The 20,885-nt window shown below is 38.9% G+C and overlaps 1 protein-coding gene across 2 annotated transcripts in view; it reads right to left on the bottom strand.

The window, feature by feature from the left end:
• Fgf12 (fibroblast growth factor 12) overlaps positions 1-20,885 on the bottom strand; it is a 344,853-nt gene that overhangs the window by 162,939 nt on the left and 161,029 nt on the right. For both annotated transcript variants that reach the window (XM_038345316.1, XM_038345315.1), the window contains exon 3: positions 14,735-14,838. In XM_038345316.1, the coding sequence (XP_038201244.1) occupies positions 14,735-14,838 (104 nt within the window). The remainder of the gene's footprint in view (positions 1-14,734; positions 14,839-20,885) is intronic.

The raw sequence follows: 20,885 nt of genomic DNA, 5'->3' as shown, positions 1-20,885 counted from the left end.
AAAATGTGTACAACAGTTTACATCCCCAACAGCAATACACAAATAACTCATTTTCTCACCTACAGGTGTTATTTTCTAACCTTTAAATATAACCTTAGTCCATATGAGGCAGTACCTCTGTGGGATTTTAATTTATATCTTCTTGCTTGTTGACAGTGTTGAGCATCTCTTCTGCTAGCTACTGGCTGGGTTTTGTGTGTTTGTTCCTCATGTTTGCTACTTGGGTTCTTTTCACCCATTTGCTTCATTGCTGGGGGTGGTTCAGGACAGGCTCCATCACTACACTTTGCTCAGACCTTTGCACACTTTAACCACGCCATCTTATTACTGAGTTGTAGCAGTACTTTATATATTCCAGATATGAGTTCCTGATTGGAAAGGTGACTTTCAAAGTTTTCTTTCTTTCTATAAATTGAGCTTTTGCCTGATCATATCTTTTGAAGCCAGAGGATTTTAATTATGATAAAATCCAGTTTATTTTTCTTTTATTGATTGTACCTTGGTGTAATCTCTACGAAACCATTCTTTCATTCAAGGTAATGAAGACCTACTTTTCTGCTTTCTTCAAAGTTTTATCTTACAGTTACTGAGGTCTAAAATCCACTGTGTAATACTTTTTCATGTATTCTATTAAAATTATCTTAAAAATAATGACTGGGGTTGGAAGATATGTACTGCCAATCGGAACTCTTAAGGAATTGAAATAATACCAGCATGCTAATAAGTATCTTTTTGTTGAAATAACCAGAAATGTTCTTTCTTGTAAATCCCATGAACATACTAGCAACCTTAGAAAACCTTTACGTCTGTGGTTAACAAGAGTTTTGAAAGTATACATCTTGGTAGGCATTCTACAGAATGTATCCAGCAAGTCAAAATGCACAGACAGATGGTACAAAGGACAGAAACACTCTCAAGATAAATTAGTGAAAGTTTGAAACTTCATGCTGAGAGCCAAACAAAGCAGATAGATTGTGATCTCTCTGACAGCAGTAATCAAATATGGAAAGGTTCCTCTTTATTTGTTGACTGTTGTAGTCTCCCATTACAGTACAAGTGTTTTTCATATTACTTCTAACATCTAAGACAGTGGTTCTCAACTTTCCTAATGCTGCGACCCTTTAATACAGTTTCTCATGTGGTCACCCTCAACCACAAAATTAATTCATTGCTACTTCATAATTTTGCTACCGTTATGAATTGCAATGTAAATACCTGATATGCAGGATACCCAATATGCGTGTAACCCCCAAAGGGGTCATGACCCACAGGTTAAGAACTGCTGATCTCAGAAAATGTGTGCCCACGACCAGTTATGAACACACAGGTAGCAAATGACTGGATGGCTGGGAGGATGGAAAGCATCACGATCTCTGAATATTCATGAGCAGAGTGCTGGCACCAATCAAAGATGCCTGCACAGGGACACTGCTAGGCGCTGCTCCATGGTACCTTTCGGTTTCTTCTGGACACGGTGAGTGACTAAGAGTTGCCTGTCACAGTTCCAGAGAGAGCCTTTTCCCTCTGGTGAAGAATTACTGTTGAATAGCAACGCTTGTTCACTCTTGCCCTAACTATAGTGAGACATTTCAAAGGAAATCCCCAGCAACCTGATAGGAAAATTCAATAAGCAAAGAGCCTCTGTCCAAATTCCAGGGAAAATCTAATCTGTTTGCTTCTGAATAAAATTCAAGGTAATCTTTCTTCCCTATAGTCTCTAAAGTTCAGCATTTACTTCCTAGTAGAAGTTCACAAGCTTGTTAACTATTAGTAATTAAGTATTATTATCTATTGCATAGATATTAGGCCACTTAATGAAAAGACTACATCTATGATCTATGTTTCAAACTGTTTGTGTATTTGTTTCTTTCATAATCTGAAATATTATATTGTATACAGATTTTTGGTCTGAAAAGGTATTATAGCTGTCAGGTATGCACCTGATATCTAGGGATTTTTCTTTGTGTGTGTGGGAGGGCCACATATTCATGTAGGTGTACGAGTGCATACATGTATATATGTGGAAGCCAGAAGACAACATTAGGTCTCATTCCTGTACCATTCACCTTGTTTTGTGAAGCAGGATCTCTTATTGGTCTTGAACAATATTTTCAACCTTCCTCATATTTTGACCCTTTAATATGGTTCCTTATGTTGTGGTGACCCCCTACCATAAAATTACTTTAGTTGCTATTTTGTAACTGTATTTTTGCTACTGGTATGCATCATAATGCAAAAACTCTGATATGCAGGATATTTGACTCCTGACCTCAAAAGGGGTCACAACCCATGGCTTAAGAAACACCGTCCTAGAACATTTTAAGTTGACTAGATGGCTGTCCAGCAAGTCTCAGGGATTTGCCTGTCTCTATGACTCAAACACTCAGGTGCAGAAACCACTATCCTTGGATTTTAAAATATGGGCTCTGAGGGTCAAATTCAGGCCATTGCACTTATGTAATAAACAGTATAAACCACTGAATTATCTCCCCACCATCAACTCTCTTCTTGAGTCCTTTGCTAAGGACTAAATATTTCTATTTCTCTCAAATTCAAGTTGAGTCCTGCCTTCCAATTTGGTGGCATTTGGAAGGATCCTTGGAGAAGGAGTTAGGTCACGGGAATGGAGCCCTCATCATGGAATTGGTGCCCTTGTAAGAACAAACAGAGAGAGCCCGCTTCCTCTCTCTCTAACCTTCAGCTCCAGAATTGTGACAAATAATGCAGAAATGTGCTGTGGATACTCATATTTACTAAGAAAACTATGGTTTTGATGAAAATGGCACGCTGGTTTTCTTAAAATTAAAAACAAACCAGATGCATTAAAACAAGCATTACTCTGGTCTCGTTCCACCAAGAGGTGATCACATGACACCTTTGTAATGACTGAACTGTAAGTAGAGATTAGCTCGACTCCTGAGTGGGACTCAGTTTTCCTGACCACGGTTATTTCTCCTTCTACCATCCTCCCACTGCCTAGAATGCAAAATATAGCTGGAGATATCAGAGCCATCTTGTACCATGAGGAGAAGGCAGGATGAAGCAACCAGGGACCCGACAGCAATAACTGCTTAGTTCAAGAATTCGGGTTACATCGAAACAAAACTTAGGTCTGGGATCTCTTCATGCTGATGATGTTACAGCCCCTCTGTGGCTCATAGCCAAACCCACTTCAGTACTGATACAGAAAAGTGAATTTATGAAAATTAAACCCAGTCACCTGTGATCCCCTCACTCAGAGCTGAGACAAGAAAAATTGTGAGTTGGGAGATCAGTTCGAGCTGCGTAATGAAACCATGCCTTAAAAAATCAAACTCAAACCTTGGGCCTAGAAAAAAACTGGAAAAATTATATATTAGGTCACGAGGCTCTGTGTTTGTACTGACGCCTCAATCTGCCCACTGACTCACATATAGGATCAAGTTCTGGATGTGTGTGAGGCAGCTACATACTTACTTCCCAAATTCTAATCCAGGACACCTCTGAGAGTTAATTCAGTGCTGTCAATAATTACACTAAGAAATCAGCCCAAACTAGAACGGCTTGGAATGAACCAGGGCACATACTCTCCCCACAGGAGGCTGATGTTCTCTGTGGCCTCAAAATAATAAAGTTCTTTGCAGTTCATCTGACTAAAAGATACACAGCTTGTATTTTAATATGTGTAATTAAGATCCCCATTGCAATGGTTAGATTTTAATTTGAAGGAAGCAGAGAAATAATATTTAGGTGCCAGCATATGGTGAATGAAAAGAACATGCTATTTGTGGCCTCCTTCTGCCTACTACTGTTAATTAACCACCTATCACATCCTTTTGCGCTTGCTTCATTCACATTATTTTGCTGAGTGTTGTTTGCTTAAACAGCTAACTTCTCTACAGATGTGGCTACGGTGTCCTGCCTCTTGTTTCTCTGCCTTGCCACATCTTTTCCATTCACATCTCAGTTAAAAAGAAAACTAAACGAATCTCAGTTGTAAACAGGCTGGGTTTGTTTCCCTTCACGTAATTCTGCTCCCGTCTTCCCTCTTTCTCCCTCTGATGGTTCTGAAAGCCACGGGTGGTGGGTCTATTTCCTATAGTTTGTTTCCTTTCAAGTGACATGTGTAGAGACATTTCCAAAAGGGGAAGTCCCCAATGTTGGATCATGCTAGAGGATGAAAAAGGCACAATAATAAAGCTGTGTGCTTTCTTGTTAAACGCAAGATACCTTTGGAGATCAAAACTATTTATTTTTCTGATGGTGTGGGAGGAAACCAGATACGATTGAGATTTTGTTTGTCTGTATAGGCTGTCATTGTTTTTCTCCTATTTTTTTCAGAATGTCATATATTAGTACTGTATTTACCTAATTTCAACCCCCTCTGCCTCAAATTTCTCCCATGCTCATGCACCACCCAAATTCTTCTCAAATTCAGGGCCTCATATATATATATATATATATATATATATATACACACACATTTGGCTACTATTATTCCTATGGATAATGTTAAATAACTGTCCCTAAGTCAGAAAGGAAAAATTAGAAATTCGGTACGATTTCCAAATTAACTAAGCCCAGGTTCCCATTCACGCTGCTCTGAGAAGCTGTCTCGCTTTTGTTCTTCACTGAAAAACATCAGTAGAACCACTTGTAAATTTTTACAGTGTAGGTCAGCTTTATGGGTAAAGTGAGAGGTTTTCTGGAAGTTACAAACTGTAGGAGCAAGACCAACATAATTCACTACTGGACGGCAGAGCAGTCAAAATCTACTCAAGTGTAACATTAACTGCACTGGGAAACACACAGGGTCGCAGTCAGGAAATCCTTGGGACCAAACGGACGTGAGTTATTGCAAGAACCTACACTCACTACACTCAGCGATCCTCCATCAACTTATTCAACAAGATTTAAGCCGTTGTGTGGGAACTGCAGTTTGCAGTGTGAAATATTAACCTATAGTATATATAATCGCTAACTTTGGAGGACATGTAGTGTGGAAGGATAGGAAGGTATTCAAAATGTTCTATGTGGTGAGTGGTGCTTACAATTACTTAACCAAGTTAAAGCAAAACTGGTGAGATGAATTCTTTCCCAAGAAAGGCAGAATAACCCAATGAGAATTTATACTTCCCATTGGTAGGTAGCTAACTGTCAGGTTCCTGCGCTGTCTAGGTTCTGTTCTTCCTATTAGATCAGCATCCCAGTACAATTAACTAATATATATGTCATAAAACTGAAATAGACAAAAAGAAGTGTTTGTCTGTTTGTTTGTGACACGGTTTCTCTGTGTAACAGCTCTAGCTGTCCTGGAACTAGCTCTTGTAGACCAGGCTGGCCTCAAGCTCACAGGAAAGCCACCTGCCTCTGCCTCCTGAGTGCTGGGATGAAAGGTGGCACCTTGGCCAGATGATGTGGCTGAAAACTACTCTGAGATGAAAAGAAATGATTCAAATTTCAAGGAAGTCGTAGATTAAGATAAAAATCTACATTCGTGACCTAGATTACATTTTTTGTTTGTTGGTTTGTTTGAGACAAGTTTTCTCTGTGTAACAGTCCGTGCTATCCTGGAACTAGTCAACAAGAGCTGGATTACATTCTTAACAATGAAATCATTTAGCAAGCTTCTGTGGTCTGACCTTTAACTTTCTTTATTCAGGCATCATTGACTTCAAAACTCTTGGATGCATTTGATATTCATGGCGAAGACCAACCTGTTTCTCTCTCTCAGGCCTTCCCTCTCTCCTGCCATCTGTTTTTCTCTCTCCCCTCCCCTCTAGATACCATCCTTCCTAAGAGACTGCTCTGAATATGCCTCAGATTTCAGATGTTTCCATATAGAAGGAAGCTGAAAAGGGGATTTAAAGTGAAATGGGAGGGTTGGAGAGCTGATTAAGAAGATAAAGTTTCTTGAATACAGCCACAAGGACCAGAGATCAGATCCCTAGCACAGGGGTGCATGTCTGTAATCCTAGTACAATGCAGGTGGAGACAGAAGGATCCTTGGGGTTTGCTCACTGGACAGCCAGTCTTGCCAAACAGTGATTTCCAGGTGAGTAAGAGACCCTATCTCAAAATAAGGGAAAGACCAAGGAAGACATCTACAGTTAACCTTTGACCTCCATATGTGCACACATATATAGTCACACATGAGAACATGAACACTTATGTCTGCTCACATATCACACACACACAAATGAATTAATAAATGGAGGGATGTTTGTATGTATGTATGTATGTATAGATGGATGGATGGATGGATGGATGGATGGATGGATGGATGGAAGGATGGATGGATATTCTGTAAGGAATCATTTCTCTGTTCTAAATACATTATGTTTTTAAGTATACTACTTTATAGGCTAAGGCAGCACTTTTGCACTGAGATGAAAAGAAGCAGATGGCCTTCAAGAAAAATGCCTTGATAAGTCATTTCCCTCTATTCCTTGGATAAGCAGTGTTTCCTTACTACAGAAAGAAAAGCACAGTGATATAAACTTTTAAAGCTATAACCTTGATCAGCCTCAACACAAGAGGCTCGTGACTGGCAATTTTACAGACCCTTACACACAAACCAGAAATTAGGCAAAGCTGAATTGGGAAGCATGAATCGTCACAATCAAAAACATGATTACAAAGATAACTGCCGGACAGCCAATTAATTATTTTCCAGAAATAGGCTGCAGAACATTGCCACCAACTTGCTCAACAAGGTCTTGGCGATGTCTTCATCTGGGGACTACAGATTTTAACCACGTGAGATACATCCTTATCACATAGGATCTCTCCCTTGGAGCCTGAGACAGGCTCGACAAGGCATGAAAACAATTAATTCTAACAAAAGGAGAAGCACAGACAAACGTCTTCTCAAAGCCCCAAATGAAAAACTATTTTGGCTGCAGTTCCTGTGAAACGTTTATTGTGTATCTATTGACAGGAAAGCTTGGGCATCTATAAAAAAGAAAAGGACAAGTAATTAGAGGCAGGAAGGGAAGAGCAGGTTTCTCTCTCCTCCAACCTGTGAATGTAAAATGGTCTCTGGCAGCTCTCACTGGGGCTTCTCTTGTCTTCCCAAGAACTGTTTACTCTTCTTCAAAATCCCAGCTTCGTCTCCAATTTCCAGGATGTCTGCTCTCACAGACCTAGGTGTGAAAGTCTAAATGCTGTTAAAGGTTGTGCCTTAATCAAGCTGCTCTCTTTTGTTTCCCTAATCATTTTTCTTAGTGTCTTTACAGAAAGCTTCTCAAAGAATTCTGGTTTTGAGAGGAATTGTAAAACTATAGGGCAATAGATAGTTCATTGTGGGAGGAAACAAGAGCAGTGTTGATTACAAACATGAGCACTGAGCTAAAGTTCCTTCCTTTTGACCTTCCTTGACTCTTCTAAGGTTTATTCACGTAAACCTTCTGTTTCCCAGAGAGACCATCCGTCATTCAGTAATAGTAAACATCAGAGTTATTACAAAGCACTAACGAGATACTTTATATTAAATGGTTAGGGACATACAAACAGTCCACAATGAAAGGTGTCATTACATACAAAGCCAAGGACATAGAGGCGTCATAAAAATCCTATGGGTTTTCAGTTCAGGCCTAGACCTAGGTCTGGGTCCTGTTGCTAGGATCTGCTTATTTAAGTCAACTGCCTAGCTAAGTCTCAATCCTTCATCAACGGCTAATACTTAACTTTTCCCAAAAGCACTTTCAAGGTAACAACCAAACAAAATGTATTATTTCTACAAACACAATCGTTAATCCTGTTGCTATGGCAGCTCTTACAGCTGCTGTCATAATAACTTACTGCTCACCAGAACACAGACAGGCTTAAAGTAGTGAATTTATTACTGCCATGGATTCATATACAATCGCTACAGGTTAAGGCAGCAGTGAACAAGAAATTGTGTTCACATCATTTTAACTGATCTCTCGGTTAAAGGAAGCCATCGTCAGTTTATAAACTACCTAATCCATATTTGAGAGATAACTATTTAAAATTTATAAAATAAACAATTATTACAATAAAAAGTAGAGCTTTCCCAAACATATTAATCACTATTAATCAGTGAAATGTCAGTGGCATGTGTGCTAAGTACAGCAAACTGCTCATTCAAATGCAAATTACCCAAATTACATGTTAAGTATAATTTTTCCAGATGCAAATGTCAAGGCTCTCAAATTGTCCCAACCATTCACTTACGTTCTTATTTCCCAAATGCTGACATACCACAGGCTCAGCTCGAAACTTTCTCTTTTCCCTGTTTCCTTCTAGGTTGGGGCAAAGAAAAGATGGCAGGAAAGATGGTAGGAAGAAGGTACATAATCTGCTTACACTAGAGCTGGGCTCCTAGAAGGACTGTGACCATCATATTCAGAATAGAGAAAGGAAAACACGATCATGTCAGCAATGGGACTGTAATGCCATCCATGAATATTTATTAAAGATGCCACTCTACACAGGAATTACCGAAAACACTGTACCACCAATGTCCTAGCCACAATATGAAAATGATGTAGATATGTAGATTTGCAAAATATTCTAAGTGATATTTCTCTGTAGTTCAGTCATTTATATAAACTTCAGTTCAAATTATTTAAGTATAAAAAACGTTGATGGAAATAAATTTATAGGGAAGGTAGACTTCCCTTTGTGTATGATGAAAATATTCCCTCTTTATTTGACTCACACCTAAATACACCAATTTAAGGAAGTTTAGATGTCTTATAGGCATTTTCAAAATTTATAAAACTCAAAGAGAATAAAATATAAAAACAGATCAAACTTCAAGGCACAACAGGTTAAATCGCAAAAAAATAAATAAATTACAGAAACTTAATGTATCTGTATGCAATGCTATTTGTACTTATAATAAAACTTTCCATGAAATGTCTGTTTCAGTTGGTTCTATTACAGGGTATCTAACAGGCTTCATTTTTTTTTCTACTTAAAAACAAAGTGTTACTTAATTTCATTAAAACTATTTTCGACTCCCTTTTGAAAGGCACAGTGAGTTTAAATTTAATCAAATAAGTGAAAAGTTTAGACACTTCAAAATTTCTTGCTATAAAGTCAGAAGATAAAAATAAATAAAAAAGACATCCCAAGTTCATAGATCAGACTATTTAATATTATTTAAATGTCCAAATTTACCTTAAAAAAATCTATATGTCCAATATCATTTCTATTAAATCTTGATGTCCTTTTTATAAAATATATATATATATATTGAAAATAAAAATAACCCCCTCAAAAAGTGGAAAATTCAGTAAAGCAATTACCCTCATAATTTCTGACCTTAGAATATATATACAGATACAGGACTCCAGTAGAATAATCCTGGCACAAATATAGACACATTTTTCAATTCATGATGCCAAGAAAACTTTATAGCCACATGCAAAGGATTGTAAAAGTCCCTTTAAAACATATTTTTAAAAAAGTCACTCACAATAGACTAAACACGTAAATTCGAGTGTTGACATTAAAGTTTCTAGAAGAAAACTGGAAGAAAAAGCTCCATGACCTCAAATTCGGCAATGATTTCTTCAATATGATACCAAGAGGACAGGGAATAAAAAGGTTAAAGTTCACCAACTAAAAATTCTGCACAACCAACAACCAAGGAAGTAAAGGACCACCTGTAAAGTGAAAGAACATATTTGCAAGTAGTATCTAACAGGGAGCAAATATACGCAAGCGCTAACTCAGAGCTTCAAACACTGAAGCAAGCAAGCAAACAAATGATAGAATTGGCAGAGGAATTAAATACGCTAGTATCCCAGAAGGCTATGCAGAGAACATCATAATAGACACATGAAATGTCAATCAGCTTTGGAATGTTGAAAACCAAGCCTTAATTCAGGCTATACTTGTACATATCCTAAATGGTGGGATGACCAATATTAAAAGAATTTCCTTTTAATTCAGAAAATGGCAAGTATTAACTGGGAATACGCATTTGAACCATTGTGTATTTTTGATAGCAATACCAAAGAGTGCCGACACAAGGAAGACAGTATGGGGTTCCGCAGAAGAATCAAAATAGAGTTATGTGCTCTCGTAACTTTGTCTCTGGCATATATCCAGGGAAATTAAAAGACTTTTGAAGATCTACTTGTAACTTTGCGTTCACCGCAGCATTAATCCCATAACCAGAGTAGATGGAACTTAAATGCTTTTCAATAGATGAATGAGCAAAAAGATACAATGGAATTTTATTGTTTAAGACAAATATTGCATGCTATCACGTGGATGGGATGAAAACATTTACTAAGTGAAATACACCATGGGGAAGAGAAAAGGGAAATGATTTTAATGGGTGTGCAACTTTAGTGCTTGCAAGAGGAAAAAGGTATGGAGATCTGTTGACCAAAGTGTAGATATGATAAACAGTAAAGTGCATCCAAAAATATTAAGATGGAAACTTTATTTTATGTACTCTTAGCAAAAAAGGGAGTGGGGAGAGAAAGAGAGATTCATTGTTTGCTCACAGTATCATGTCTCCTCTCTTTCTAAATACAGGGCAAGGACAGTAGGATACAAAACTCAAGGCCTATCCACCACTTCAAGAACAGTTCTGTCAAAACAAACACAACATTCCCATGGAATAGAAATGACCTCAACCAGCTGCGTATTCAGGCAGGCCTGGCTTCAGGTCCTGAAGACCACCAATTGGCCTTGAGTTCTCTCAAGGTAGTTCAGTTCATTAAAATTCTTCTGTACAAAGTGAGGACTAGAGTCTGGTTAGCTAATAATACAATGTGCTACACTGGGGTATCCTGCAGTGACAAAAAAAATATGATGTTTTCTCCTAGAAACATAGAACAGTCCATTACAAGGCCAGCTAGACCAAAGCACGCCTTAGCCCAGCCTCCTGCATTCACCCCACTGTTACTCTCATCTAGGGAATGCCTTAAAACGACCCCAAACTCGAGGTTGTGGAGGTTGGAGAGAAGCTACCCCAAAAGCTGCCAGAACAAAGCAACAGACTTCACAGGAAGAACTATCAAAGAGAAAAGGAAAGAAACATGCCCCGATACCAAAGTGTCCCAGTGCACTTAAAGAACTAATTCTAAAGTGTAGCCTGAATGTGACACTCAAGAAAATTAATGCTCAAAATGTGAGTTCATAACTATGGAAAACACTGACCAATTATGTTAGAAACGCTTGGCGAGATAAGCTAATAACTTTCTGTAAGAAGTGAAAAAAGTCATACACTAAAAGCAGGCAGAAATAAATCAAGGATGGGAAGATATTAATAGAAGTCATTCAGCATCAGAAATGAGAGACACCGTGATGAAATCACAAAACAGCTTAAAGTTTGAACACACTGAGTTTGAATGTTTTAACTTACAACATAGAAATGGTGTAAAAGACTGGAAAGCATGGTTGAGAGGTAAAATGGATATGGCATAAAGTTAAACTTTTTAGAATTGGAGAATTCTAACTATTTGAATTATAAATTCATTACAAATTTCTAACTGGTAAAGACAGTTTAAGAACAGGAACTATAAAGTGAAAATATTTCTATGTTTCCATAGAGATTACCTCAAAGGAAATATTAAATTAACGACAAATTCCTACATTCAGCAACAGATGCCAAAAACCGATGGAATAATCATTTCATGGATGTTATGGGAAATGCCAGTCCAGTGAGATGTTTACAAGTAAACGAACTACAGTCAAAAAAAGGAATGGAACGAAGAACGTGCATGGATTTATGAGGCAGGAAATTATCTGTTACACAGAGATCCTTACACAAAACCCAAGCAGTCACTTCATACGGACCCTCTCAAAAAGAAAATGATATGTAGTTTGGACAGTAACAACAAAAAGACTAAATCTGACACACACAGAAACTGTTCATAGAAATTATTTTCTAAGTATGGTAAAATGCAATCACTATCTACAAATAATTTATTTTAAAATACATTCATTCGGATTGGTGAGATGTGTTTTAATAGCCAAGAAAATATTCCATAGCTCATGAACTGTTTAGAAAATAGAAACACAAAAATATTTATCAATGAAAGTAATCATGGCTATATGCAAACTGAAAATAGAAGCAAACACTAAAGGAAAAGAAATGCAGCCTAAGTTTAGAAGAATAAAAGAAAAATGGAAAATTTTCAGTAATGCATGAGAGTTTAAAAAGATAAAAACCAAAGTAGTTTAAACAGGCAAAATGCAATGATTAAAAAAACAAATCTAGATACATCAAAAACCTTGTCTGATATATCTACATTTTTATTTATATATCTATATAGATATATAAATTTATATGGATATGGATACAGATGATATATTTATATAGACGATATAGATAAAAATATAGATGTAAATAGATATAGATAAATATGAATACGAATTCAGATGATATGGATGGATTAGATATAAATAGAGATATACATTAGTTTGCATGAATTTTGCAAACAGACCTCAACCCTTTCGCTCTCTCCATGCTACCCAGCAATCAGCGCACCTCCACTACTCTTCTCTGCTCCTGCTTCTTAGTGAATGAAGAGAACTCAAAGGTGACAAGGGAACGGCACCTCCAGCTTAAATTTAAACAGAAGCCAGAAAACGGCAGTATGGACAGGATCTCACTTGGCCTCAGCTTCTCTAGGACTTCTCCACTTTGGACACAACCCACCATCCCTCCACATGTCCCTTGATGGTCCTCACTGATGTGCCCCACTGCACTGGTTACAGGAAACAGGAAGCTTCTTTTCAAATAGCTTCAAGTCTTCGTATGTGGCGAACACACCCCGGGAAAGCTGGGGTTACCGCCTGCCTCTGTAACCGCCTCAAGGCCTCTGCGCCAGTCTGGCACTGTAGCACGCCAGACAGAGGAGCTGGAGTACAGAGTGCGATGCGCCCGTACACTCTGGACTGGTCACTATAGTCCTAAGGAGACTGTTAAAAACCGGGATTCACCCTACCAGTCTGGGACAGAGATAGGGCCTTTAGAGAGAATAGAACCAGCTCACCTATGCCAGGGATGATCTGCTTAGAATTATAGGACACTTGCCCCTGGAGCCCTAGCAAAGAAAGCACCATGACTCGATGCGTGACAAAAACAATCGTGTGTAGCAAGGCATGCAGGGAATGATTATTGGCTTTACAAAGGTATGGGCTGCTCTATTTTTAAGTCAGGACTGCAATCAAAACTGCAAGTTTCTTTAAAACCTCTCCATCCTTCAGACCCCAGACCCATGCATTTAGCTTCACATCAAAATAAGAAGTAAAAAAAAAAAAAAGAATACAATTCTGAAAATTGAATGAACCCACTTTGCCCATCCATTCTATATACAAACCACTGGCCAATGAAAATCAACTCTAGTTCAATGGCCCAATGGTCCTACGGTGACATTGCACCCTCTGACATAGCACCTGACATTGAATGCTTATTACTTAGGCTGAAAATGTTTCAACTTTAAATGTTATTTTGATCATCCACTTGAAAATGTGTGCAAGCGTATGCCATATATAAATGGATACCCAGATCTGAATATGCTCAGAAGTAGACCGTCACCTTTGATCTTTTTAAGTTATGTTGTGTGTTAACTAACACAGCAATTACAGATATATTTGTGAGGGACTTTGTGACATAGCAATAAAGGCAAACAGCATGCGATGATCCCATCAGAGTAACTGGACTATCTATAACCATGATATTTATCATAGGTTGTTGGGAACATTCATATGATTGCAGCTTTAATACACCATGGTGACAGATGCATCACTAATAAGCAAGTATAATGTATGAGATACTCATTTAGTAGTTATTTGACATCTACTACAACTATTCAGTGTTGAACCCACGGCTGAGAAACACAGGTGAACATCCTAGATAGTCTATACAATGGCCAAGATTACAGACTGGGTAGAACTCGTTAGCTGTGATTTTTCAAAAGGACATTTTTTTATAAAACACAATAGGTCATTCCCATATGAAAAACATAAATTATTCTGAGTAGCTACATTTTCGGTGCATGAATTAAAAATTTTGAGACGGAACAATCAGGATGGTCTTAACTTAAAAACGTGTCTTAAATGTTTAAAAATATGTCTGTGCTCACAGTATAGCCCCTAGTAATACACAATTTGTCACTCATAGATTTTAGGAGATAGTATACAAGGGAGGAGCCAACACCAACCCTCTAAAGATCCAGAAATTGAGATAAGGTGGAAAAGTTATTTGTACACACATACATGCACTCACACACACACACACACACACACACACACACACACATACACTATACAGACATGTGTATACTGTACTGATGTCATTGCTCCTAATCCAGAGCTCACTCTGCAAATTCATTGTCTTTAATATCTACAATCTAAAGAATATGACACTACAAGGATTTATTAAGCAAAAACAAAAGAGGAGTCTATGAAAATTCTTTCTCTATAATAAGATAAAGAAGACCCTCTATAAACCATCTTCTGTACCTGATGGGGCATTAACATGGGAAAGAAAGAGTGTCTTACTCCTTGAACTGAACAGACAGGTAATTCCAAATTCAAACTTCTCTGGAGGTTGAAACGAGATGTAAGAATATATAACACAGAAAGTAACTGATTTATTTTCATTACTGGGGCATGATCTTTAACACATAAATGTAATAGTAACAATTTGAAAATATAAAATGACATCAGTTCCTTGACCTGATTACTTCACTAACACACCACACACACACACACACACACACACACACACACACACACGCACACGTGAGCTACTTACTGAGCTGTAGAGATAGCCTTCCCCATTCATGGCCACATAGAGACTGGCCTTCACACCTTGGATGGCCACCACCCGCAGTCCCACAGGAATTAGATTGAAGAGGGCTAGAAGAAGAAAAAAAAATAAAAGACAGGAAGATTAATGACCTAGTGAATAAATCATTTTGCTCTTTATAATATTCTTGCAATTTTCAGCGTCAAAATCCATTTATTGGAAACAGCATGGACAGAGTGATGGAAAGGGAAAGGGAGTGGAAGGGAGAGAGGAGATGGGGGTGGGAAGGAAGGAGAATTAAAACAAGTTGGGGACTACACTGCCTTGGCTTGCCTCTCCAATACCATTAATTACTCATTTACAGAAGCTCCCGTGAGGTGTGATTCAACTGGAACAGAAATGCTAGGTTAGTAGGACTGCGAGAGTCTACATGGATTGGAATGTCTGGAATCCCTGCTCCGCAAAATAAACACATGAAGTAGCACAGGACAGTTTTGTAACAACTAACTTGCAACAAGAACCCCTTAATAATAAAAGCAACCACCCTTCCTAAGTAACAGTAAGATATAATCTTTAAAACACAACTGAACTTGCTTCAGTCTTCTTGTTGTGATCCTGAAAAGGTCTTGAGCACCAACAGTGAGCACAATCGTGGCCTAACACAGAGCAACAGTGGGGGGAGCTTGCCTCTTGAGATTTTGAATCTTTGCATGGAATTGAAGATACACTGATAAATGACGTGGTGGTTTGAATGAGAGAGGCCCCCATAGGCCCATCTATATGTATGCTTGGTCCCTAGTAGGTGGACTGACTGCGTGGGGAAGGATTAGGAGGCGTGGTCTTATTGGAAGAAAAGTAGTATGTCTCTAGGGATGGACTTTGAGGTTCCAAATGCCCATGCCAGGCCCTGTCTCACTCACTCTGCCTCCTGCTGGTGGATCAGATGTGAGCTCTCAGCTACTGCTCCAATATAATGTCTACATGCTTGCTGCCTTGCTCCCTGCCATGGTTGTCAGGGACTCGCCATTTGAAACTGTGAACAAGGTCCCAATTAGACTCTTTCTTTTATAAGTTGACTCAACCATGGTGTGTCTTCACAGCAACAGAACAGCAACTAAGACAAGTGAACAGGCAATTTATAGCTAGCTTGAGTAACAACAGTTATGTCATAAAGAAAAACAAACTATATAAACCATTAAAAACTAAGTTGGCAGGCTGATTTAAACAACCTAAAGTCAAACAGGAACATTGTCATCTTTATGTGTTCAAGTTACCTGTGACCCGAAATACTAAAGCAGTGTGTCCACTCAGAGAAAAGCAGATGCATGGGCCAGAAAAGACAAAGGAGGTTCGGTTTCCTATGCTCCTTCTAGCAATGTCTTGTTATGAAGTATATGTCATGGCCCTGGGTCCAGTGGCTTTTGAGGTTACAGAATGAGCATAAGAAAATATGACCCTGAAAATATTTGCATCACACATGGGAGAGAAGCAATCACCCACCTAGTTAGACTCTGCAGATGGCATTGCCGGGAGGCGTTAAATATCTCATGACCACTTTTGTAAAAGAATCCCTTGCAGTTTTCTTTAATAAACTGAGTAGCAGAGATCATGCACCCTCTCTACAGATAAAATGCTTCATTTCTGATACTGTCAAAGTTTAATAGAGTACCCCCACAAACTAACCCTATTGCTTCGACCTGGGTTTTTTCAACTCGAGACAGTTAGCTATCTGCACTCACAGCACAAACACAGGCATGTACAGTTTAGATTAGTCAAGTGTTCAGCTGAGACTTGAAAAGGATCAAGCCTGAGACTACAGGTTTCAATTGGCAGGACTGGATTTCTAGCTGCTGACACTGGCTAAGTCTCTCCCTCCTTAAATCTGTTTTCTGATTTTCACAGAAGTATAGACTATGTTAGAATTGTTGTTTAAGGATTAATTGTTCCTTCAAAATTTACAGCTGAGCTAATTTTAGTTCCTCCTATAGGCTTAGCATGGATCATGTGCCTTTTAAATTGCTTAAGAAATATAAGACAGTCTGTTTCAGGAGGCAAAGTAAAGACATACGGAGTAACCTAATACAGTGCACAATTTATTTCTATAATCAAATAAATACATACTTCTCTGAACATAGCTTGTATGTTGGGAAGTTCAGGGGAAAACACGAAATCTTTTCGTGGCTTGAGGTATTTTGGAAATATTTCACACAGAGCACAAGATTGAAGCTGACACTTAGGAAAGCAGAAGGCTGGGGTCATTCTTAGGAGAAATGAGAAAACACAACCTGGAAATAGACAAGCATCCTCCTCATCATAGAGACGTGGGTTTTGCCAAGCAGACAAGAGAAGCCTGACACACGAAGACTAGAGCAGCAACGCAGATTAAGAGACAAACAGTGTGAAGGTGGATGTTTCTAGACCAGCCACTCAGAGTCACAAGGCTTTGAACTCCGTGTCCTCTCCATGTGGGCATAGCAATACAGTGCACACAATACAGATGCTTTTACAAAAAAAAAAATGTGCTATGCTCTTGAAAGTGTTTCACAAATAGTTATTTAACATTAACAGTGAATGTCTCCCTTTGTACATGGATGACTGATGTACATGGGTCCACACATGCCACACTACACATGTGGAGGTCAGAGGGCACCCCAGATGTCTGTGCTCATCTTCTTCCTTATTTTGAGGCAGAGTCTGCGGGTTGTTCGGATATGTAACCAGGCTATCCGGTCTGCAAGCTTACACGCTCTATTTCTGCTCTCCTCTCAGCACAGGAGCTCGGGGATTGCTTACATATGATCACACGGAGCTTTCTATGGTTCCAAGGATTTGAACTCAGGTCCTCACATTTGTACTCCAAGCACTATACTCACTGAGTCAACTCCCTAGCCCAATACCTAATAATTCTCATAAGTCATGATCCACGGCATATAAAGCATCAACATATTTCCTTAGTAATTTTCTTAGTTTGTACTCAGCACATTGCTTAATGCTTCAAAAGATAATATTTCATATCTATGCATTTTCAAAATGCCTATAAACTCACCAATTGTATTTCATCCTAAACCATAAATGGCATGAGGGATTTCTGGCAGAATGAGGATTGCGTCAATTTTGAAGACAAACTAATTCAGAGAGGTAACTGAGCTGATAGTGGCGCTAGGCCGAGGATTTCTAGCTCACTGATGTCGTTACCTGGATAAAACTGTACTTCTCCTTTGTGCCATTTAAACTTCAATTTCCACGGATAACTGGTTTTATCGTCTCACAAACTAATATGTATCTTAGCTGCTTTTCCTACATTTGCTATGGCTAGAGGTAGCTCTTAGGGACCCACTATTTGACACAGGCAGACAGACCTTAAAGAATCCTTCCTAAAGAAGCTGAATTTTGGTTAAAGTTAATTGCTTTGCTAACCGTTATTGAGCTACAGTTCATCTCTGTCCAACAAACATCCATGCATCCTCCTTAAAGTATTTAGCTTTTCTTTAAAAATTTCATACATAGATGCAATCATCGCCATTCTACCTTCCTCCATCTTCTTCTGGTACCCACCCACCTCACCCCTCTCCCAACTCCATGTCCTCATCTCTCTACAAATCATTTAGTTCAGCCAATGAAAACTGAGCTTTCCTGATGCTTTCATCACTTGCATTTCTTGTTTTTTCATTATTTATCTTAGAAAGAAAACAATCTTTTTTTCATTTTGCATACCAATCCCAGTGCCCACTTCCTCCCCTTCCTTCTTTTCCTTCCACCTAACCTCCTCCCACTCCATTCCCCAACCACTTTTCAGAGAGGGTTAGTTAGGCACATTGCTTTGGGGAAGGTCGAAGGCCCTCCTGGCTGTATTTAGGCTGAGCAAGGTATCCATCCGAAGAGAACAGGTTCCAAACAAAAACAGTATAAGGAGCAGGGATAAATCCTGGTTCCACTGTCAGAGGCCAAACAACTGTCACCCACATTGAGAGGGACTAGTTTGGACCTATGGTGTTTCCTTGCCTGTTCAGCTAGTGTTGGTGAGCTTCCATTAGCTCAGGTAGACCGTTTCAGTGAGTGTCCCCATTGCGGTCTTGACCTCTTTGCTCATATTGGCTCTCCTTCCACTCTTCAATTGGACTGTGGGAGTTCAGTCCAGTGCTCCGATAACAGGTCTTTCACTTCTGAATGGTTAGGGTTACCCGCAAAGTATTTTATTATCTTTGTGGCTATTGTGAAGGGTGATGTTTCTCTGATTTCTTTATCAGCTTCTTTATCATTTGTATATACTGAATCACTGACTCTTGGTTTGATAGTGCTAAAGTCACTGTACATATGAATGTATTTACCACATTTTTTCTGTGAGATTACCACATTTTTTCGAGTGCTTTTTACCAGTTATTTGTCTCTTGAGTGTATGATATTTGACATGTGGTATTAAATGCATTTATACGTTAAAAGCTAAAAAAAATCCTTCCTAAAGGAAATACAAATATTTCCTTAACTAATTCTTCTTAACATTTCGTCTTTTACTGTTTTGTGATGTGGCACCTGAATCATCTCAGACTTGAAAACAAAGGCTACTCCCAAGTGAGTGATGGCAGATGGGTGGAAGAAGCAGAGTCCCAGAGAGTTCTGTAAGTATGGCAGTGGTCCAGTGCTCAGTTACTAATCCTTGCTTTCAGGAAAAGAAAGGCCTTCACTGTTTAACTCTATGCAATGCAAAATCTTCCCTAATCCTGACAGAGATTGCTAATGAAGGCAGAATTCGTGTGCAAAGTACTTCTTAAATGCAAGGTACGTATGCATTGTAAATAAAAGTATCTACTGGTAAGTATCAAATAAGATAATGGTTTTTGTGAGAAAGGAAGAAGCTTCTTTGTCAAAGGTTAGAAGCATGGCTAATGCAAGTGAATTGGAACAGGAAAGCCGTTCAGTGGCTTCCCCTCCTAGAGGTGCTTAAGGAAAGAAAAAATAACTGGTGAGAGACTAGCTCACACCCAGAAAGTCCTCGAGAAACCACAGGTGATAAGGGCTTTCGGGTGGACTCCTTCTGCCTTGAAAAAAAGCTTAGCCTTTGCTGCTAAGATTCAGTAAACAACTTTAAATAAGACTTTTCAGTGTGAAGAACTAAAGAAATCTCCTCATCTGAACTTGGAGATGGGGCTCAGCCCTTAAGAAGTGCTTTTGCAGTGCTCAGGCACCCAGGACCTGCATCCGACAATGGAAAACCACCTTAAGTCCAGCTCAAAGGATTCCACGGCTTTTCCTACCACCTTGGGAACCTGAACACACACACACACACACACACACACACACACACACACACACACACTTAACAATGATATAAATGTTTTAAAAAATAATATCTTAGGAAAAGTTTTTACCTTGGCCCCTAAAATCTCAGACTGTGGCAAAAGCCTTACTTCTGTCTCATCCAGAGTTCATGCTGGCTCACAGAAGCCCTTCACACTGGGTAAGAATTACTACTGGATGTGATCTTCATCCTTAAGCCCCTTAGTAATGAGGCTATTCTAATCCACCCCATTCTTCAGCATCTACTCATGCCTTTTTCTTGCTAAAAACCTCTAGTGTCTCCTCTGTCCCCATTTCTTACAACCTGACACCATCTTACATTTACAGGTGCAAAATGTAAAATCGCTTGTCACCTACTCTGTCCACCATAATCATCAAAATATAGTTTTTATCCATTTCCTAACTTCCTCTTGGCTTTAAGCTGGGATAGATTTTGTCCTTTTTTATCTCCTCTCTCTTCCTGGAAAGACTGTTTTCCCACTTGTAGATCATTATTTTCATTTGACTGATAGAGGTGTGTGTGTGTGTGTGTGTGTGTGTGTGTGTGTGTGTGTGTGTATCTTTGTGTCTCTGTGAATGTACAATGCGTTTGTACAAAGGCCTACGGATGCCCTAACGAGGGTGTCAGATCACCTGGAACTAGAGTTACAAGTGGCAATGCACTGCCCAGACTGGAGTCTGGGAACTGCACTCAGGTCCTTTGGCAGAGTAGAAAGCACTCATAACCACTGATCCATCTCTCCAGCCCCATCTTTTCATCCTTCAAGCTCTAATATGTTTAACTCCACCTGAGCCCTGAGAAGCCCGTCAGAGATAGTAGGTCCCTTTTCTCCATGGTGCACGTTGGAAGTGAGCCTTAAAA

Source organism: Arvicola amphibius, chromosome 10, assembly GCF_903992535.2.
Source record: "Arvicola amphibius chromosome 10, mArvAmp1.2, whole genome shotgun sequence".
Classification (NCBI taxonomy): domain Eukaryota; kingdom Metazoa; phylum Chordata; class Mammalia; order Rodentia; family Cricetidae; genus Arvicola; species Arvicola amphibius.
Note: the sequence above shows the minus strand (reverse complement) of the source record. Positions and strands in the feature narration are given on the sequence as shown.